The sequence below is a fragment of the Scomber scombrus genome, chromosome 24, assembly GCF_963691925.1.
Source record: "Scomber scombrus chromosome 24, fScoSco1.1, whole genome shotgun sequence".
Taxonomy (NCBI): domain Eukaryota; kingdom Metazoa; phylum Chordata; class Actinopteri; order Scombriformes; family Scombridae; genus Scomber; species Scomber scombrus.
This window is the reverse complement of record NC_084993.1, coordinates 14,306,902-14,330,352: the sequence shown is the minus strand read 5'-3', so window position 1 is coordinate 14,330,352 and position 23,451 is coordinate 14,306,902. Positions and strand designations below refer to the sequence as shown.

The window sequence follows — 23,451 nt, the reverse complement described above, 5'->3', positions numbered from 1 at the left end:
AAACTCCACTTATATTAAACGCCGGCAAAACTAAATATGTTACTGTAAAGTGAAGAGCTGATTTTCCCCATCATTAGTTCCACTTAGTTGCTGTAGTAATAATTATTGTACTAACATAAAAATCTGGGCAGCTAATTTGGCAGCATTAATAACAAAGTGCATCCATTTTTTTTTGGGGGGGGGGGGGGGATGAAAAAAAATGTCAAAAATGTTCTCATCCACAATAAATATGAGTGTGAAGTGGTGTCAGACGTTACTGTAAATGTGATGGTAATGTGCCAGCTGCCTATTTACATAAAGCTAATAGAAGCCACATGTCTTACCAGCCAGGCAATTAACTTTTTTTTTTGTTCGGAGCGCATCAAATATTTGAAAAGTCCTTCACAGGAGTCGGAGAACAGTGGATTCTCAAGAAATCGTTTAGACTGTCTTCCACTTTATGTGTCAGATGGTTCATAAATAGACGTTTGGCTTGCTGCGATCTTGGAAATGAACGCGGCTTCTTATTTTAGGGCGTGTGTGTGTGTGTCAATCACAGTGTCTGGGAAGTTAAAAGCCTATTCAACGCTGGTTACAGTGAAATATTACTTCAGTTTTCTTGCAAGGATGAAGGTGAAAATGAAACAAGAACCGGAGAAAACTAAAGTTATAAGTATGTGTGATCAGACTCGCACACACACACACACACACATGAACAGCAGGTGTACAAAGTGAGCGACCTCTACACACAGAGGGTGTTATGGATCATTTGGACAAGGAAGCAAATACGCTACCAAAAAACTTTAAGCTGAGCAAAACAAACAGCTAAAAAAACAGCAGTCCCGTTTAAAATACAGAGCTGCAGAGAAAGCTGTTTTCTGCTTTATAATTCAGGGCCTGAGGCGTGTCGGCGCACAAATGCAACCCCGCCCGGCTCGTTAAAGCACACATGTCGAGTTGGTCACACACAAGCGCACCTGCAGTTAACCTTTGTGTGGAAAAGTAGGTACAGAATAACAATCCATATGCTGCCTTTCTCTGCTGCGTGCCCTTGTGCTTTTTTCTCTCTCTCCTGCCTCCCTGACTCTCTCCCACATTCCCACTCCAGATAATGAGGAGAAGGGTCCCGTGGTGAAGAGCTACTTAAAAAATCCTCTGAGCTCAGAGTTTGTGTGTACAGTAGCCGGGGCCGCTCGGCTCTTCGTCGACGTGCCGCTCGGACAAATGCTTACTAATGACCGCGTGGGATCAAATGCAGCTGCTTTCATCCGGAACGCCGGTGCCGCTTCTGACCGACTCGCTCCCTGGTTCCATTTCTCTAAATTAGCCGAGAAATTCCGACGAAGATGTCCTTGAGCAAGGCAGCTGTTTATATCAGCTGCTGGGCAGCAGAGTAAAGTGTTATGTAGCTCTTCTGTTCTCTTCTGAGTTCATCTCTCTCTGTGATTCTCGACACGGGGGTCAAAAAGCAATCGATGAGTCACAGTTGCAACAATACAGAAGGAGAGGCCGTTTTATTGAGTCCAGTGCACTACTGGACAAGAAAACAATAGATACTCTGTTCAGCTGCTTTACTTTGTAATGATCTAAATTCCTATAAATTCAATTCTCACGCTTGACTGGCACAAAGGCCAAAATGTGAAAACACATACATTATATTTCTCTGACAGCATATTTAATCTAACTGAGTAACACTTGACAGTGTCCAAAAACCACTGAATCTATCTCTATGCAAGCTTCCACCTACATAAACATGACTTACTGCCAGTTGAATGATTAACCAGGCTAAAGTCACTTCCTGTTACACTTTCTGTGTCCACACTTCACCTTTATTTCTACATACTGAGTTTTTAACCTGACTGTGCAGAGATCTGTCTTTTATTGGCTACTTATGAGAGATGTAAAAAAAAAAAAAGTAAAGTGAAGAGTGTGGTCACTTCCAGGTTTCTAAAATAGCCTGTAGCCAGTTCAAATAACAACATCACTAGTGACAACTAACATATGAGCTGTCACTAATTAACATCACTGTGTATTGACTAAAAGGAAAGTTAATTAACTCTGTGTGAGCTGGTGTGTGTAACACCACTGTGCTTTTGGATCTGTACTTGACTTATTTATGCAGATGCTGAAAGCTGAACTTAATTAACTTGATGAGCTGAAACAACTCATCTATTAATGGATTAGCTGATCGACTAAAGTAATCAACCACTGTTTTAATAACTCATTAATCAATGAAGTCATTGCTTCCAGCTTCAAGTTTCACACTCAGTCAGACAAAGCAAAAATAATCTGAAAGACAATGTGAAGGACATTTTAAACACCAATACTATTTATTTAACTAATGACAATAATAGTAAACTTAATAAGAGTTTTGGATTGACTGAAGCTAGTATGAAATCACAGGAGTGTGTATGACATCAGTGACTTCAACAGGAGAAGCGTGAAGCTGATGGTGAAAGAGATCTAAAGTGAAAGACAGACTTTCATCAAGAAGTCTCCATTTTCTTATTCTCTTTCATTTAAAAAACAAGGCTCTGGTTTTACACAGAAGGGGGGGATCAGTGAGAGATCTGGATCCTGGTTCACGCCCCTCCTGGCTCATGTGTCCTTGAGCAGGACACCGAAAAGCTCCCGGGCTCCTGGGAAAGAGAATTCCCCCCCCCCGAGAAAGGATCAATAAAGTCTCGCATCGCGTTTCACTATTGCATCAACTTCAAACCTTGTATTCCCTGCTCCCCTCTGTGCTCTGACACACCGCCCACCTGTCCTCAGCACCTTATCTGTCTCTGCCACCCAGAGCCGCCTATAGGAAGCCAGCTATATGTTAGCAAAGAGGAGGATGCTGCAACTCTATTCTATCATTAGCACAGGCAGCAAACTTGGACTCTACTGCAGTCCTACTCCACCAAACCACATTTCCCAGTGAGATTAATGAACAGAGAGAACATATCAGTATGGGCTTCACAAAGCAACCGTCTCTAGTTTTTTTATTCTTCTTCTACTCTTTGAAAGCTGACACTGTCTCCCTAGAAACTGTATCGTGGCCTCAGGACGGAGCCAATGTGTTGATAATGCATCGTAAACTCTCAAAAGATAAACTAGCACGCTGTGCAGCTCCGGAGAAGCAGTCAGGGATTCGCTGCCTTGCTCGAGGGCGATCTGATTGATGCTGGCGAGGGAAGGGAAGGGAAGGGAAGGGAAGGGAGGGAAGGGAGGAGGTGGGGGGCATTCAATATTCACAATCCCCAACCCACAATGTCCCAGTGTGAATGGGGAGAGAAACCAATAGAGATAATAATAGTTTAACTAACAGTCTTATTAAAACACCACAGAGGAAGAGGTGACCAAAAACAGACTCAAAGCATAAATAAAGTGAGATTATTGTTGTGTTGATACATACTGTAAATAAACTACATGATTTATTCTACTAAACATGATACCAACTGTAACATGTTGACTATGTTCATAATAGTTTAGTATGGTAGCTAATCAGAAATGATGATGGGAGTGTCATAAGTTAGAAGGTAATGATAAATGTAGATTTTGACCTGTTGGTGGCGCTGGAGGAAATGTCTGAGGAGCATCCATCCTCATGACACTGTGAGTCTCTGCTCTAAATTTCATGCAATCCATCCAGCAGCTGTTCATATGTTAGTCAGACTGACTGATAATGTCATTTAGTAATTGAAAGATAATAATGATCATAAATGGAGGTATTGTGTGGAGTGAGAGGAGATGCAGATAAGGGCCCGACCAATACTGGATTTTTGGGGCCGATGCCAATACCAATATTAGGGAGTTATAAATTCCGATATCTGTTATAGGCTAATATGGGCTAAAATGCTACTGTAAGGCTTTAGTATGAGCTCATGATGTAAAAGCTAAGACCTGAGCAGCATCAGTCAGGCTTCATCCTGCACTGCACTGCACTGCATATCTTATCAAACCTAATGAGACATTATTGAATGAATGTTGAACCTGAAAGCATCTGCACCTCTGTGTTTTTATCCTATTTGTTCACAATCTGCTTTTTCTACCAGTGATTCCTCTTCACGCTGTAAAAACAACAACAACAACAAATCAGCTGCTCTGACAGTGAAAAAAGCTCTGATTGGATTACGTCTCGAGGCTTGCTTCAAAATCGGAGACGCTCTTCTGTGCTGTGCAACTTAAAGTTGGTTTCTACTGCCATCGTTCTCTGACAGACAATAACACACACACACACACACACACATTAAACCAAACACCCGCACACGTGCCGACACACAATGCTACATATTGCAGTTAACAGGCAGCTGAATAGCTCGTGGCGGCGCTGACAGATAGGCGTTTTAAATAATGGATCCGCTCAGAGACGCGAGTGTCACTTCTCGCTGCAGTCAATTATGGCTCTTGGATGAATGATTAAAGGTGGTTTATGGGCTACGGCGATGTCTTCCTCTGCCTATCACTGAGAATGAGCCCCGGCAGAATGTTTCCTGCACACCAGGCGTCTTGAATGAGACTCAGACAAAAGGCCTTCGGGGATGTGATGTGAACAAGAGGGGAAAAAAATAAATAAATAAATAAATAAAAAAGAGAAGAAGAAGCATGAAAGGAGTATTCATCAGCTGGGATATTAGAGGGAGGCCGTTTGAGAGAGAGAGAATCTAAAAAGAAAGTGACAAAACCTGAGGGATCACGCAGAGCTGGGACTATAATTACTTTGTGATAATTCATCAGGATGACGACTTAGCGTTCTGCAAACAAGATGACTTAAGTTGAGGTTTTAGCGTCTTATTTCAACATTGTGACAAGAGATGTGAAGGAGTTGTATTATTGTCAATAGATCTAATGACAGGATCAAATCAGCCACATGTTAGTTCACACTTCTCTGCTCAGCTCCAGGCTCACTGCTTCATGCTCAAGTCATCTCACAAATATATACTGCCCCTTTTTTTAATGAATCAGACAGCTTATTCGTGGAATATTGACAAAAGATAATATAGAAAGTCATCCCACTTAATAATACTTCAATGTTTCAATTTAAAAACACTCCAGTTCCTACAGATGTCATTTTTCTATAAAAGGAGATGATTCATCAACTGATTGATTGACAGAAAATCAATCTGCAACTACTTTGATGATTGATTTCAGCTATTTTTCAACCAAAAGTGTCAAAAATTCTCTGGTTTCAGCGTTCAAATGAAGGATTTGCAGCTTTTTATTTCATCTCATACGACAATAAATTTAAAAGCAGGGCTGCAACTAATGATTCTTTTCATTATGGATTAATCTGGTGATTCTTTTCTAGAAGTTATGTCGATAAAATGTCAGAAAATGGTGAAAAGTGTTTCCTGAAGTCCAGCAAAGATATTCCGTTTATTACAGAAAAAAAGAACATTTGAGAAGCAAATGAAGTTTGTTTTCTTAAAGAATGATTTGACATGATTAATAGATGATGATAAGTGGAATAGTTGGAAAGGACTCATCATTGCAGCTCTGTTTAATTTAACTGTTGGTTGGATTGAACAAACTGAGCACATCAGCCTGAGCTCTGACTAACTGTGTTTTTACATTTCATAGAGTATAAAAAGTTAATAGAGAAAATAATTGGCAGATTCATCAGTAAAGAAAATAATCATTAGCTGCAGCCCTGGGTTCATCGATCAGTCCACTAACAGAAAAATAACCAGCAACTATTTGAATAATTCATCACTGAAGTCATTCACTGGTTGCTGCTTCTCAGCTGCTTCTTTCTGTTTATACGATGATAAACTAAACCATGACAGCAACTTATTATTTACTCTACTGATGAATCTGATGATTATTTCTATGATTTTTCTGTTAGTTGTGTGGTCTATGACATGTCTGAATAACACCAACCACACTGACGTCTTCACATGTCTCACTGTGTCTAACCAAGAGTCCAAAAGCAACATCTGCATTCCGTTTTCAGTGATGTGAAAGCAAATAAATCCTCACAGCTGACGATGCGGATGCAGAGAATGTTAGATGATGATGAATATGCATTATAAAAAAAAAACTGTTGATTCATTCTCTGTGTGAACTCTTTCAGCTCGGGACCGAATGTCTGAAGCTTTTGGACGTTTGATCAGACGAAACAAGCAGCAGCTGATTAATCAATACGTGGAGGAAACAGCTGACGGTGTTGCAGCCTGACAAGAACAACAATGAGTGTTGAATTAGCTGGGCTCTGTCTGCTGTATCAAGTGAAGGAGAATGATGGCTTTGTCACAGGTGTCATTTTCTATACATTCCCACATGTATACACAGCAGGGAAGGCCTGTGTGTCATTAACCTTATGTAATGTATAACGTAAAAAAACACTCCTCGTACTGCAGAGGCTTTTCGACGTCGACATGATTCAACCCAAATGGAACAAATTCACTTCTCACACGTTTATACTTTGTGACCTTTGGCGAGTGCTTTTTTTTTTTTTTTTTCACAGCCTCTGCTTTGCTGTAATAATCAATGTGAAATTGAATGAAAGGAGAACACAAAAAAGAGAGAAGCTTTTGATGGCTTGGGCTCGGGGAGGGTTGAAACCACTGGTAAATATAAGCGATTAGAGATAACGCTCGCAACAACTGCTCCCTCGTCGAAACAGCCCGCGGGCCTTTTCTATCAAGCCTTTCAAAAGCCCAGAAATCTAATCTATCATCGCCATCGCCGTCACAATCTGATGGTACGCAGGCTGAAGACTAAACGCTTCATTAGTTTAACTCTACATACAAGAAATCAGTTGAAAATTCAACCAGAGGCCATGGGAGGCACGGGTAATGACTTGGAATAAGAGCAGATTAATACTAATACGTGATTAATATGAACGCTTTGAAACATGAAACATGGATTTAACTTTTTTCTTTTGGCGCAACTTGCACATCCAACGTCTGGAAAGTCACAAGAGGAGGGGGGGGGGAGGGAGCAGAGCGATCTCTCTTTCTGGAGTGGCCGACATTCATATTTTTCATTTTGTGCTTTGAGCTGCAGGATTCTGCTGAGCTAATTATCCACCCGAGGGCTGAGGAGGAGAATTTAGTCTCATCTTAAACCTTATCTGTCAGCAGGCTGCTGAGAGCTTCTTCCTGAAGACTGGTCCCAAACAAACAAACACACATATCACAGTGTCTTCTTGATGCTGCATTTATCCTCTTATTATAAATCATAGGAACGTGACAAAAGAGCAGAAAAGGCCTGACACCTGAATTAGGGAAAGTTTCTCCCTCCACTGACTCTGAATGCTGAAACTCACCTCTAAAAACCACAGATGAGACTGAACCAGAGCTGGTGGCTGATAATCATCTACAGCTAATACAAAGACACACACACACACACACACACACACAAGCTGTAACAATCATGCCTGAGCACGTCAGCACCGCTATCCAGAGTTGAATGTGTGTGTTCAGGCTTTTTATCCATCAGCTGTATTGAGTCAGTCTACACACACACACACCTGCAATCACATTGGTGCCAAAAAATCTGCACCAGCCAGCCCGCATCCTCTGCTCTCATTTCAACAACTCCTGAAGTGCACACACGCACGCGCGCGCACACACACGTATGCACGGAGGTCCATGTAAGTGCAGACAACCGCATCCAACTTCCCTGCTACACACTGATGAGCAGAGGGTCTGGACTGAGGATGAGCAGCATATGTAAACAGAACCAACCCGCTGTTTGCGCTAAAAATGAGGCCTGGCGTTATTTCCCAGCCGAAAATAGACCAACGCAGCACATCGAAATCGCCGTGCACGGGTACACACACACACACACACACACACACACACACACACACACACACACACACACATCCTGCAAAAACACACTGAGTGAGGAGGATCCAGACACGGGGCTTGCTTTACTGGCACGGAGGTGATTGTGTTTGCACCTCCGTGTGTGCGATTGTGACTGTAAAGGAATGCAAAGCACCGAGACGTCGCTGCTTCCTTCTCAGAGCTCCTTTCTCCTGCAAGAGCTCTGCCAACACACCGCACACACACACAAATCTCTGTCGGGCCAAATTCAAACACATACGGGCAAATAAACGCAGGCACACACACACACACACACACACACACACACACACACACACACACACACACACACACACACACACACACACACACACACACACACACACACTGTTTGCTTTAAAGCATTCAATGCCCCTCTCTTCATTCCAACATGGCAGAAAGTACCCCGTGAAACAGCACATAGCAAGGGATTAGAACTGGGGAATGCACGGTCCGGATCTCCTGAGAAAGACAGCGGGTCGGAGAGGCTCGCTGGCCGAACACCTCGCCTGCTTCCCCGGGAACAACCACACGAACGGCCGCTATGAAGAAGGTGGCTGGTTGGGTGTAATGGCTACCTAATAGAACCGTTTTCCTCCCTTTTTCTTGGAAATTTAACACCATGTCCCCCTCTTCGTGCGCTGTATGTCATGTCAATGCAAAGCTTAACACATTTTAAACTTATACTTGCAAATATTTGCAGTGTATGCTTCCAGATTGGCCACAGAATGTATTTGTGCTTGCTAGGTGACATTCATTGGGGATGCGTTTTGGATTGCAGATATGGGTTAACAGCGCATAAGAGGGGAGAACATCTATGCCCACATGTCCAAAATCAAATGTGAATGCATCTTTGTCCTGTTGTTTAACATTCCCCGGCCCATTTCTCACCATATTCCGGACTACAGGTGAAATAATGTGTTTTGTGCGGAGTGTGGGGGGGTTTGTGCCCCAGCTCGCCGCCTCTCTGCTTCCCATGAAACCCCACAGCCGATGTTTTGTGTGTGTGAGCAGGTTTACTGCATTACGACCAGCGCAATTACCATCACCATTATTTATCAGCACCATAAAAAAAAAGTCCCCCCAAGCCCTGCACTCACTTCCGAAGCTGCTCCCGCATCGCCGGCCGATAAGAGCCCCTCCGAGTCCGGTGGAAATGAACCGATTCCCGGGCAGAAGCGAGGTGATATCCCGACCCCCTCCGCGGTCCGACCAAGCGTCCTCTACCGCCGGGGAGAAGCGTCCGAGGTGACCGTGTGTGCGTGCGCGAGTGTCGGTGTGTGCTCCTCTCTGCAAGCGGCAGCGGTGGGTTGCAGAGGCTGACTGGCCAGAGAGACGCGAGGGTCAATTCCACCGGACTACGACAAATACAACTTCCGCTTACTGCTTCAGAATAAAAGCTTCAGTGAGAACCGCTGTGCTTTCTGTTTATTCTTGGACCAACTATTCAAAATAAATGACTTCTAGAAATGTTGTTGTCCCTGTCTGCATTAAGATGAATGTGGAATTGCACAATGTAGGTACATACATTCATCATTTCACCAGTGTTGTAGAAAATAATCTTGGTCCTAAAGAACATTAAAGAACATTTATCTCTCTAATAGGAACTTTGGAACATATTTGTCTTGTAACTGGAAACTAGCCACCCTTCCATATCATTTTTTCCCAGGATGGCGAAGTCATGACCTAAGCCTTCTCTGCCTCTGATTGGCTTAAACTAACCCTAACCAATCTCACTTCTCATGCCTAAACCTAACCAACCCAAACCAATGAATGCAGCGAGCACTAGCCAATCAGAGGCAGAGTAGGATGGGTCATGACTTCGCCATCCTGGGAATTTTTTTTTTTTTTTTCATTTAGGACATCCCTATCAAAGCATACCTCATGAAGTAGAATGACCTAAGAGAAAAGGTCATTATTAAGGATTACACCTCTTTACTTGGCACTCTTGCCTCTGATTGGCTTAATAATAGTCGTACCCTAACCCTAATCAATCCCACTCCTCGTGCTTAAACCCAACAAACGAAAGCGACAAGTTCTAACCAATTAGATGCAGAGTAGGCTCTATCTTGCCAAGAAAAGCAGTAGAATCCATAATAATGCATAATTAATACCATTAATAATGACTGCATTTCATTTAGTTGAGCATTTCCAGACTCCTGGTGGTGCATGGTGAACATGCTGAGACACTTATTATTAGTCTTTCAATACAAGTGTTCTTTAATCCTTTGCTTCTGCACGTACTATATAAATTTGTAAAGAAAAACTGATAGCTACACTTGATGCAGTAACTAATAATGCAGCAAAACTGAACCACCCAAAAGAGTCGACGCCTTTATTTTGAATTTAGACTTGGCACATTTCCGGCTAGTCCTGTCTGTCTGCAGGAAGCTTGACGTAGCTGAGCTAGACGAGGCGGAGCTCGGGCTCAGGCTCCCTGCCTCTGACTCCCTTCCCCCCATCCCACTGTTTCTGAAAGTAAAAGGAGCCTCGACACCATCCGAGGAGGTTTTTCACCTCCCTGACGAGAGAGAGGGAGAGAGAGGAGAGAGAGAGAGAGAGAGAGAGAGAGAGAGAGAGAGAGAGAGAGAGAGAGAGAGAGAGAGAGAGAGAGATTTTGCTCTTTGCTTTTCAAGGCACACAGATTTACACATTCAAGGCCATGAAGATAGAGAAAAAGAGGGACAGGCAGGGGAGGAAGAAAGATAAGAAAAGAGGAAGAGACAAAAAAGGGAGAGGTAGGAGGAGAAAAAAGCTTTTATAAAAGCTTCACACAAGAGAGGAGAGACAGAAAGAGAGAGAGAGAGAGAGAGAGGGAGGGAAAAAGGGGGGTTTCTTTGCTTTGGGAATCAGTGTTCAAGGCTTGAGAAATGTAGGCTATGTTGCACCAGCAAAGAAAAACAGTCTGTAATTTATAGGCAAGTCTCAACTGTTATTATATCCCACCACAACAGTGTGTCTTTCTTACATGAGTGTGTGCAGGTGTGTGTGTGTGTGTGTGTGTGTGTGTGTGTGTGTGTGTGTGTGTGTGTGTGTGTGTGTGTATCAGAGAGACAATGAGAGACTCAGACGGAGGAAGAGGACAGAGGGGGGGAATGAATTCAAAACACATCAAAGAATTCCCGGCAGCTGATTTTAAGTCTCTGGACGTCTTCTTGCAGCTGACTGTGTTTTGTGTGGGAGGTTATGGATTTAAAGTGAGGACCGCTCCACCCGTGGCAGGAGCTCGCTTGCGAGTGAGTGCAAACCAAACGCACCCTCGCACAAAAGGAGGGGGGGGGGGGGACAAGGTGGGATGATACAGGTTTGAGGAAATCACCTCCAAGAGAAGACGAGGGATGGTGCGCGAGGAGCAGTTGGTTGGCCATATGCTGTCGCGCTGCGCCCTGAGTGTGTATGACAGCGTGTTTGTGTGCATGAGTCACAGTGTGGGTGTGTTTTTAAAGTGTGTGTAGGCTGCAGCCGGCGTGGGTGTACTGTATGTTTGCACACTGGCTGCTGCAGTGTGTAAAGCCTGAAATGTGTGCATGGAAACATTACATACTGTTGATCTGGAGCTTTTTATTGGGTCAGCTCCTCTGTTCCATATAATATAATAAAGCACACCATGGTATTCTGGGTAAGAGTGTGCTTCCAACTTGGTAGCAGGAGTTTTTGGAGTTTGGTGTGGAGGAACTTGCACAGAGCTCTGACCGCAGTTTCATGCAACATTTGTGGATGAGTTGGAATCTAAACAGCGAGCGAGTCGCCAGTCCTTATTGCAACATCAGTGTTGGACCTCACTGAGGCTCTTGTGGCTGAATGGCAGTGGTTAAACTCAGACCAGTGTTTTAGTATTGCACATCCATAATGTTCAGGGACTCGCCAGCCATAGATTAAAAAAGAATGGTCAACAATGAAGCAACAGAGGCTGTCTAACCAAACTTTTTTTTTAACCTATTATGTCTCAATCTCCAAAACAAACTCTGTTTCAAATAAAGAATCCAACAACATCATTTTGTTTGACCCTCCCTTCCTGGTAAACACTCACAGATTAGGAAAAGGTACAGTTTTCTACAGTTTCCAACATAACATCAGCCTGATGACATCACTATGACTATGTTATTTCCTATGACTGAAAAGCTCCTCGTAGAGCCACAGAGGATATTATACAGCTGTTTATGAGTACAAGTGGTGGAATATATTTGACTATGAGTAAAAGTCCTGTTTTCGTATTCAATGTTCTCACTGTATGTACTGTATATGTTGGATGCATTTTCTTTCTTAGACAACATCTGCAAAACTGATTTTTGGAGTATTTTAAATTGTGCAGTGTTTATATTCATGTTATGATTAGCTAATGCACTTAAATGTATAAAAAGTAAAAGTATTAGACAGATTTGAAGACATCACCCTCAACTTCTAATTGCAAATGTTTTTTTGTTCTATTTTCTGACAATTCAATCAATTAAATAAGAAAATGATCATCAGCAACAATCATCATTGATTTTGTATGTGTGTGTGTGTGTGTGTGTGTGTGTGTGTGTGTGTGTGTGTGTGTGTGTGTCCTGCTGGCACTCACAGTATCTCGGTCATCTGGTCAGGTCCAGCTCTCTCTCTGCGTGTGGAGAGGAGAATCTGTCACTTCTCTTTCCCTCCCTCCTTCCTCCCGCCTCACTTTCACCTCTCTCAAAGTGTGTTTTCACTTCACTCCACGTCAAACAACCAAGCGTATAGTGCCGGTTACACAGAGTCTGTCACTCAGTTATTCAGAGTTAAGTCAAACATACAAAGCTGCTGGATGCTGACGACCGACCGCTGCAACCTACTGCGTGAAGCAGCCGGAACCAATCGCAGTGCGTGTTAGTGCTAACTGGTTAGCCGCTAATACAACAAACATCGCTGTACACTCACATGAAAGAAACAGTACATTATAAAATCAAAAAGTACAAATTATTAAGTTAGTGAACAGTCACATGACGACACCTGTCTTGTTTGCTACCATAAGACACAATACGTTATGAGTTATGTTTAATTGCTAATGAATATGATTTCCTATTTGTAATAGAAATAAAGTGTTACATTGTGTGTCTGTTTGCTCCAACACTGCTATGATAGATGCTATATGATGTTTACACTGAGACTGAGTTAAACATCCAGTCCCTAGACACTGTGCTTTTAGTTTTATATGGCGGAGCTATTCCATCAAATGGAAATATTGTTGCATGCATCATTTGATACACATTTCTCCACCCAGATTTAAAAATAACACTGTGGGTTTGAACCATGCTTAGCAGAGCAGCGTGACTCTGAAAAGGTGCCATCTAGGTTGGCTGAGGAAGCTCAGGCCCATCGAGATTTTAAAGCATTATATTAATGATGACTTCTTCTTCTATCTCCAAAAGTCCAAGAGTCCAAAAAAAAAATCATCTACCTAATAATGATCTTCTATATGTACCTACAAGATTCTTTTGCTGTTCCAACATTATCGCTCATGTTTATCACAGTGAAATTTCTTCCTTCAACCAAACTCAGATGTCTGTTTGTGCACCCCACAGCGTCGAGGCATAACGTTGTCAGACTGTGCTTACTGTTCTGTTAACACATCCCACCTCCAAAACTTCTGCTGTCTGCTGATGAGTAGTAAACACATCTCCCAGCATTCACCAGATCACTGCAGCACCGAGAAGAACTCAGCTGGGAAACGTGCGTGTCTGACAATAAAGCCGCGCCGATACATAATGAATGGCGACAAAACTGGTGGGCTAGACTGAAATATTGTTAAGACTAAATACATTTTTGTAGCTTAGATGATCTTATCTTTAGCAGTAGGGGGCTGACTTTCTGTGGCTTTACTTGTGCTTTCCTACAAGCTTCAGTAAAGATTTGAGTCATATTTTAAATTTTAGCCAGGCATCTATCATTTTGAAGGAAGTGTCACCACCAATGTGACCCAGCTACCAACCAGAGGATTCCTTCAGGAGGCAAACACTGTATCACCACCACAAATATCTTCTTGTTGGTTGGCTTCAGATTCAGGATCATTCACAAAGTGTACCTGCTGATTCACTATCTGCTCTCACTTCAACAATCTGTTAGGATCAGCTTCTCCAGGGCTCAGTGTGTGGATGCATATATGAATGGATGACTACATGGATGGATAGACGGACAGGTGGGTAAAATATCAACGGATGCAGAATTAAATGTAGTAAAAATAAAGGGACAGTTGGGCAAATGCTTGAAATAAAGACTGGCAGACAGACAGGATGGATGAATATTTAACACCATTAGATAAGCAGGCGAGCCAGCAGTTTAGAGCAAAACCACAGTTAGCAGGCATGTGCCACTCTCTATCAGTCAAGCTTAAAGTGCATCTCATATGCTCCGCGTGACCCTCCTAAAACAGGATGTTGGGGACATTACATCATTTAAAAGCCAATGGGACATTACTTCAGGAAAAAAAAAAAAAGTTTTAACTTTGAAATGATGGGAAGAGCAGGAACATTTACTGTCAGATTTGTGAAGCTTTTAGTGGTCTGAATTACTATTTATGCTTTCTGGTAGAGGACATTATTATATAATTGATGGAAGATAGATCCAACTCAAAGTTAAAAGGATAAGTCTGTCTAAGTCGAGATTTTTTTTCTTATTGTCATCAAATCTCAAGTACAGACCAAAGCAACAATGATCTGATCCACTAACAAGTATTATGGGTGTATCAAAGGCTCATATATTTTATTCCTCTGTGTCATAGAGCTCCATTGTTGTCCAAAAACTATTACAAACACATCAGTGAGTCACACACACTGTAGTTTATCTTAACTCCGTCCCACACACGCTGTCCTGCTGCCAGAAACGCTCACTGGAGCACCAAACGTGGATCAATCCACCGCTGAAAATAGTCCCTAACAAATGCACTATTTCTCACAGTTTGAGTTATGTTTGTTAAAAACTACAATGACCAGCTGTTTTAGGAAATGATTCCGTTTTGTTTTTTGTTTTTTTAACATTGTTGGTTCTGGTCTTTTAATGGATTTGACTGACAGTAAATGAAGAAGTTAACAAATCGCTGTTGTCATCACCACACTACCTTGTAGTTTTAGTAACACATGTCTGAAAATACAATTTAAACAAAGCTTTAAACTCAGCATCATAGACTGCCAACACATTTATTTTTAAAGGTGCATTCAGACTGGATTTCGCCTGGTGAAATTGACGTGTGTGACGTGGTGAAAAGCAGTCAGGACAGGAAATGATGTGGGTAGTTGTATATAAACTGTGGGTGCTAGCATGAGACTAGTAGGCTAACAGGAGGAGTCCACAAAGTTGTAAATTATACAGCTTCTCTTCAAAGACTTTACTGTCAACCTTGATTAATGTTCTTAGACTCACAACAGCAAAGCAGTGCTCAGAATATAAATAATCACTATTTCCTAAATGACGGGTCAAACAGGCACTCTCTCACCCTCTTAAACTGGCCGGTCATTGGCAATTTCATGTTTAAGAGTTTAATCAGATTAAACTCTTGTTTAATCAAGTGAATGTGACTCAGCCTGTTCCTCATTGAGATGTACAGGGAGCGAAATCCGGTGTGACTGCACCTTCAGTCCGGGATCACTATCTATAATTTATCTATCTGCTCTGAATGATGGTGGAGCACTCTGACTACTAGGGGTTATTACTCAGCCATTCTAAAAGTTGATTTGTGAGCAATGAATGAACTTTCAGTGAATCTCTGCACTTTTCAGGCCTTTGAAGTTCATTTGAAACCATTTTAAAGATGATTGACTGAGGGTGCGTGTCTCATTTTCTGGCGATGCAAAAGCACACGCCGCCTTGTTAAAATGTTAGTGCGTTCACGTCAAAAATTTGTGTTTGCTTCCATGAAATTTCCATGACGTGTCTAGTCGGATTTGTGTGTGACTGGGATGTTAACAGCGGGGTTGGACCAGCTGTGCGGCGGCGGCGGCTCAGGAGTACTTACTTGATGTAGTAGGGCACGTTGTTTGGGGAGACGCCCTGCTCGAAGGGACTCTCTACAGATCCTGCCGAGACAAAGAAACAAGGGTCAACGACAACGACAACTGCTCACGCTGTCTGCAGGCTGTTCAACTTTACTGCAGGATCAACATCTTGCATGCACATCCAGGAAATGTGTATGCAGCAGTTACTATAACATGATCTGTAGTGAAAACTGTTGTTTCGGGGTGGCTGTGGCTCAGGAGGTAGAGCTGCTCATCCACTAATCAGGAGGATCCCTGGCTCCTCCAGCCTGCATATTGAAGTGTCCTTAGGCAAAATACTGAACCCCTGATTTCTGAGTGAGTGTGTGTGAGAGTGAGTGGGTTAGTGAGCACTAGAAAACACTATCAGTGTGTGAATAGATGAATGTTGGCATGTGTTATGAAGCACTTTGAGTGGTCAGTAGATTAGAGCAATGTTATGTGAATGAAATCCATTTAGCATTTTTTTTTCAGAGTAATATACGTAATAATGAACAACAGCAGAAAAACAAGAAATATTGCTAATGATCTCAGTTATCATGCCTGTGAGAGTTGGCACACCAGCCATTAAAGCAGTCTGTGCTTTCTGGGAATTGTCAGCACAGTTGGAATGTGTCTCTGACCAATCAGATCGCTAGGCTGAAACCACCCGCTGTATAAGCGTTATTGTGCCCCACAGGTAAAATTTGCAGCGGTTAAAAACAGAACAGTGTGTCGAGGGACAGCTGCCAGAACATGTGCGGTGTATATTACCATCGCAGTAAGATATGAAAAACATGAATCTTCTCCCATCATCACCCACAAGGGATATTTCAATCTGCTGTCATAATATTTGATGTATGTACAGTATACATTTTTTGCTATCTAACCACTTTATTGGTGTTTGAAGTGTCAGTTTCATTTTTTTGCTCCTTTATTTTCTGACAACTCCCTCTGAGGTTCTTCAGTTTTAATCACTGCCATAAGCGTAATGTTGTGATCTTATGTTATCTGCAGTCTTTTAATTATTCTGGAGATGAGCTGTAATTAAACTAAAGAGTATTGATGAGGAAAAGCAGCTGACAGTGTGAGAAGTGGCTCCAGGTGGACATTCTTAGATACAATAAATCATTCTGGAGTATTAAATGTTAAAGGGAGAGAGTTAGGGAGAGTCTCTTCTTTTAAATGTCGAAGATGCATTTTTACTGGTTGTTAGTGGAAGTAGTTCAATGCAGACAGAAAACTACACTGGAACAATGTATAATGATGATATTATAATTATTAGTTACATTATTGTTTCACTGTGACCAACAATTGACCTCTCACTAAGCTCTGATTAGTGAGAGGTCAACATGAGTTGTTGCTATACCTGTCAAGCTTTCATTCACAGTACATTTGCAGTTCACAGTGATGACAGTGGCACATCAGTATTGTTTTATTACAATGGCTCCTTGATTTCAGACAGAGGCAGACAAACGCAGGCGTCTCGTCTCATTTTTGCTGGCTGAATTACTGTGGCTAGCATATTAGCTCAGGTTTTTCTAGCTAGCATAGTTAGTGTTAATGTAATAATGTCATTTAATGAACACTACATGAGGCTAATGCTACATATCCACAAACACAAACTTTAGACCTGAATGAAATTTGCTCCAATGCTCCAAAATCTAATGCGGAGCAGAACAGAGCTGCTAACATTACTCTAAAATCTGTTATACCACTTTGAGACAGCAAACGTGCATGGATCCAATGTGCAACCCGTTCATGAGCCAGCTGTCACCCTGCTCCTCACTGTCACACTCCAGTGTGCTGTGTAGTTCGTACACGACACTGACAAACCTCACAATTACACTGAATTGCATCAAATCAAAAAGCACGTAAAAAGTCGTCTGGTCCGTTCATCATTTCCTAAACCTCGACTGGCTAGTTGGAAACAGTTTGCCCCTGCTGGCTTTTATCTGTGCGGTCAGCTGTATTATTTGCATCCAGGCACAGGGAAGACATCCTAAATGTATTCATTTATAGATAGCAGTATGTCCTTTATAGATCATTCACAGCCGTGCAGCCTGGAGTAGGTCAGACACACTGATATTTGCACCAATAATCTGGATTATGCAATAAGATAAACCACCCAGACATGTTTACATCTGACTCAATCAATACAACGATCAGTGAAGGACTTTAGTCAATATGCTCTCATCCATATGTGACTGACTCATATTGGGTTAAGTGTTTGGGTAATTTTAGAATAAAGCGGAAAAAAAACCAGTTCAACAGATCAATACACCATCATGGGTTCAATGACGAGCCAAATGAGTCACAGTCTTTATATACTCCCCTCCTCTCATCACTTAGTCATTCAGTGACCTGCTGACAGTCGAGTGCTGCGTCGCTCTTCCTCTAATGCTGACACGTCACTTATTGAGCTCCACTGAGTGAGCTGCTGTCATGAGGTGGGTGCCTCATTTCGTCTCATCTCCCCCTTGCGCTCACACACATACACATACACATACACACTGCTCACTGCTGGAGAAACCTGTCAGCTGTCAATAGTCTGATGTATGCAGGTAGGTGAGGGTGCACATTAGTGGGTGTGTTTTACTCACCGTGAAGGAGGCCAAAGTCCCTGTGAGCATCCGTCAGCTGCTTCAGATGGTCTGTGACGGAGACCTGACACAGAAAATGGAAAAAAAAAAAGCATTTCACATAGATGGATAGATAGAGTGAGAGGAAGGGGGACCAGGATTTCTAGCCATATTCAATGCAGTGTCATGTGCTGAAGACTATTGTAGCAGCAAGAAGCACTCAAGTTGATAAAAAAGGGTTTTCAGGCAGGTCAGCTGCCTCCATTGTCTCTTTATAGGTGGATTATTTTAACCAAAGAAATCACAGCTACAGAACCTGCAAAATACCCCAAAACACACTCATCTACAAGTTATTCAAGGAGAAAACACAATATCTATATATTAAAAATACAAAATATAAATGTTTCTGCAGTTTTTCAGTTATGGCTGGAAATCCCTCTTATTAAAGAAGAAATATATCAATGGGAACAAAATGCTTCCTCAAAGTAATGAATGGCTTCATAATGTGATGAGGGGGATACACTGGTGCATGATTTGTGTTTGGTGTGTCACTGTGGATTGTGGCACATGATGAACTGTTGCAAAGAATGCAGTAAGAAGACTCAAGGATGGACAGATGGAGGGAGAACAAAGGAGGGCAGGAGACACAGAGAATTACTATGAATCCTGCATTCAATGGAAAGAAACTGCATCAAACAGGTTTCATTGTGATGGATTGAGTTGTACAATCCCCTCACCCGGCTTGTAAAGCAAGCCCATTCAATGGAGCGCATCCACAGCCACTGTTCTCTCAATACCCTACAATACTTGTACAAAGGGAAATCAAACAAACAAAAAAAACAATAAAAAAAGGAGCTGACATTCTTTTTATTCTCAGTGGAAAATGGAATATTTGAAGATAAAATTTCTAGTGAGTAATGAACATTTTATTTTCATAATATTCCTTCAGCGAATGCATAATAATTAGTTTGTCAGTTATTACAAAGCTATTCAGGCTCTCTATCGTTGCTATGGCGGTTGCTATGGACGCTGCTACTGCTGTAACCACTTAGTTTAAATGTTTGAATCTTTGTTTTTGCATTGTGTAGTTATCTGAGCTGTTATGTTATTTGTGTTATTGATGATTGATGATGTTCTTTCAATATAAAACATAGATATTACAGCTTTGCAGGGATGAACTGAATTTGAAATCCAGTATTTAAAGCTCTGTGATTGGCTGACTGGAAGACACGCCCGGAAGTATTGTTCTCACTGTGACTGTGTTCGGGTTTTCTTTTAATGCTACCTTTAAGATTTGTCAACACAAAAACACAAAAGTGTTGTTGATAACACAACAATATGTTAATGTTGAGTTCAGTTTCAATGATCTTGAACTGGGTTTTTGTGTTAGTTTTTGATAGTGGGAGACTAGGGAGTGGTATTGTGTTGCAGACTTGGCACATTTGACTAGTGTTTTGGGTTGTCTGCTTCATTTTATTTCAAACTGCTGCCGGTCGGCTGCAGCCCAAATTCAACCACCTCTATCTCTGTTAAGAAAAGGCGTTTCAGAGCTTGTGATTTCTTTCCACTGAATGTAGGACTCATAGTAGTTCTGCCGGCATGGAAGAGATAATTGAATTTGTAGTGGAGGAATTAGAGAGGATGTGGTCTCCTGTGAGTCTCCTTCAGCTCTAAATGAGCTGTCTATCTAGATAGAGTTGAGATAATTGTGCTAAATCAGCACAACTCTGTAGGTACACACAGAGAGGTGGGGCTGGGCCCAGCAGGATACACACACACACACACACACACACACACACACACACACACACACACACACACACACACACACACACACACACACACACACACACACACACACACACACACACACACACACACACACACACACACACACACTTGTGTTCTGGCTCACAGATTTCAATCGGGACGGCAAATTCTTGTCATTGCTCCAAATCTGAACACCCACTCTGCAGGGTGTTTGTGTTGGCACCACTTTTACAACATGAGGTACTATGTGTTAACTCAGGTATCACTACATGACTGACAGGAAAAGATCTAACTCCAACTTTCATCATTTTTATGTTTCAACTTAATTGGGTGTTTCGGGGTACGGAGGGTTCACCTGTTCTAAATACAAATACAGACTCAAAACACATATGGAGGTCAAGCAGAGGACAAGACTGCTGCTGAAAAATAATGAGTCCAAGTTACAAAAATAAACTCCCACACACTGTCAACGTTTATGATAAATTTAGTGATCAGCTAAGATTTGACAGACTCAAAAATGAATGGTGGTCAGGGAGAAAACTAGGCCATATTTCACAAAGCACATTTTTAATGGAAATGAAATATTTGGCTTCCTTATGGGTTAAAATTAAGATATGATAACTCCTCCATTTTGTTCAGCTTCCTTTGAGTTTTAACAAATAGTTCATCATTTGGAAAAAAAATACTCTTATTCGCTTGCTTCTCGAGAGTTAGAGAAAAAGATTGATACCACGTTCATGTCTGTGTATTAACTATAAATGAAGAGCCAGAACAAGACTGGAAGCATGGGGGAAAACAGCTAGTTTAAAGTTCAAAAAGAAAGCTGGGTTTGTGTGCAGATCAAACAAGACGGAGCTTTCCATCATCATCAATCAAAAATGTGGGGATTTGAACATTTACAAGTCCAAAAACTGGGCAAACTCAATCTGCTGATGAATACCTGATTAAAAGCTCAAGAACATATGGACCTTTATAGTGAGACTGTGCAATTTGTAAAACTGTTAAACTTGTGCTCGGATAACTGAGCCTAAGTTCAAGCTAGGATACTTTACTGACATGTCCTCAAATTCTTCTACTTCCGTGAAACCTTTCCAATCTCGTGTCTAACTCGCATGAAAGCCGGCTGATGCTTGCAGGCATGAATTCAGTCGGGTACCGGCACATGCCAGCTAGCTGCACCCTCAACGTCCCCGGAGGAGCTGCTGTGCGTCTCCAATCACTGATGCTTCCTGACACAATGTTCAATGATCTAATGTTCCCAGGCAACACATGCAGCTCTGGCCGGAATGTGGAGCTTTTGGCAGACGCTGATTAGCGACAGATTTTTGTTCCGGGAAATAAAAAAAGTGAATCATTGGAAGCTTAAAGGCGTCTCAACTTTTCTTTGATAGGAGTCTTGGAGCTGAGAGACTGAGATTGGTTATTATCCAGTCTGAGTGGACAGATTGGCTGATTAACCATCCAGCCTTTTATCCACAACCCCAATGAGAAGCCCACTGATGACACATTGTCAGGGGAGCGTGTGTATGTATGTGTGTGATGAAGAACAGATGAACAGATGAAGATATGACAGAGATGACTGGTCCAGTTTTGGTTTTTTTACGTCGATGTGACATGAAACCAAACGATGAAATTACCTTCGAGTCCACCTCACCCAATCCATTTCTGCCTGAGTTGTTTTTCCCCGTATCCACGGTAACCTAATTAGAATTGTACAAACGAGAGGAGTGGGATTGTTGAGGAGGAATTTGTCGCAATTACTCAGAGTGCACTGTGTCCCCATGCCGACCAATCAGCTTCAAGCTTTTAGGAATGAAAGAACACTGTGAACCGACTAAAGTGACCTGAATGTGCAGGTACCACTTTCTCTCCCCACCCCACCCCTACCCTCCCCACACACACACACACACACACACACACGTCTACCCCTCACCCTACCATTAAAAATGATGCCAAAATTCTTGGGCAAACACGCCGCTCCCAATAAACCACCTGCAATGGAAAGTGACTTTTCAAACACTGGCAGTTAAAGCCTCTTTTCTGTCCAAATCAAACACTTAATTCTCTCTTTAAAAAGGACTATTTCATATCAGCTCATGCTTTTAAGTGTAAATAGAAAAAATATTCCTCTTCCGACTGAAAATGAGAGCAGTACCGAGCTGCTAAAAGTTCTTCACTTTTTCTCCTACTTCAAACTACAATAAAACCTTTTCATCATTTCTTTTGACTGTCCAATTTAAGAAAGCTCCAGACGTCTCTTAAGGTCTGGTCACATCAGAAAGTGGCAGTGAAACTCCTTTATGAAATATTAGTCTCCAGTGGAAGTGGTAGCTGAAGTAGTGACCGCTCACAGGAAAGTAGGTGGAGTACTTTAGCTGATGAACTAACCACTACCATGCTAGCACCAAAGTCCAATTTGAAGGTAGAAAATGTATTATATTATACATGTTTTACACTGTTGTTGATTTAACAAGGTAATTGCAATTGAATAATATAGCAGATGTAGGATGAATCATTGTGTCTGATTGGCTGTTCCTGCTCTGAGCATCATTGGGATTAATGATGTGACTCCACTGTAAGTAGAAGTGAGTTACTTGATAAATGTTTCTTATTCATCACACTTTAAATAACTTTTTTAAATCCTCAGCTGGCTCTTTAGAGCTTTCTTAAGTGTAACAGAAGTTTGATAAACACAGGCCCAGGTCTCATATGGAAATGTAAGTTTTTGTTTCCATGACTCTTGCTGTCTATCTACATCACCTACACTGATGTTCTCACCTTCACAACAAAACAAAGTGTGTGCGCATGTGTGTTTGTGTGCAAACATCTGGTCAGCTGCTGACTTCAGAGAGACCGTCCGTCTGGTCCCGTCACCGTGGTATCACCGTGGTGCCCGTCTCCGCCCGGGACGTCTTGGCATTAGTTGGTCTCACTGGCAGCTGATTGGCTCTATCTGTCACCCCCGGTAACGATCACTGTCTGACTTCCAGCATGGCTGACACTGTGTTTATTGAAACTGATAGAGGCACATCCTGTGCTGCCTCTGATCACCAACACATGGTGTACACACAGACACACACCAGTTGTGTGTGTGCTTTGTGTTCTTCTTAGATACAGACACGCTCACAGGTGCACACACACACACACACTCCTGTCGACATTATGTTTGAAATGTTGCTTCGTAGAGTATAAACACATGCTAAAAGCTGTATATTCACTATAATACACTCACTTTATTTTGATACTTAATATTTAAAATACTGAATATTAACTCAGAGTGTTGAATGTACAGCATTTACACTAGTTTAGCAAATAACATTTAAATAGTTGCAAATCTAGAAATCACTTTTACACCAAATT

The 23,451-nt window shown here is 41.9% G+C and overlaps 1 protein-coding gene across 4 annotated transcripts in view; it reads right to left on the bottom strand.

The window, feature by feature from the left end:
• Positions 1 to 23,451, bottom strand: part of dmd (dystrophin) — a 184,835-nt gene that overhangs the window by 37,290 nt on the left and 124,094 nt on the right. Inside the window, exons 60-63 of one of the 4 annotated variants that reach the window (XM_062445522.1) lie at positions 21,729 to 21,791; positions 18,343 to 18,406; positions 15,742 to 15,802; positions 12,340 to 12,375 (exon numbers count right to left, since the gene is read on the bottom strand). In XM_062445522.1, coding sequence (XP_062301506.1) covers positions 12,340 to 12,375; positions 15,742 to 15,802; positions 18,343 to 18,406; positions 21,729 to 21,791 — 224 coding nt within the window. Of the gene's footprint in view, positions 1 to 8,878; positions 9,042 to 12,339; positions 12,376 to 15,741; positions 15,803 to 18,342; positions 18,407 to 21,728; positions 21,792 to 23,451 lie in introns of those variants that run through there. The other 3 variants (XM_062445523.1, XM_062445524.1, XM_062445525.1) reach the window with 3 other exon arrangements.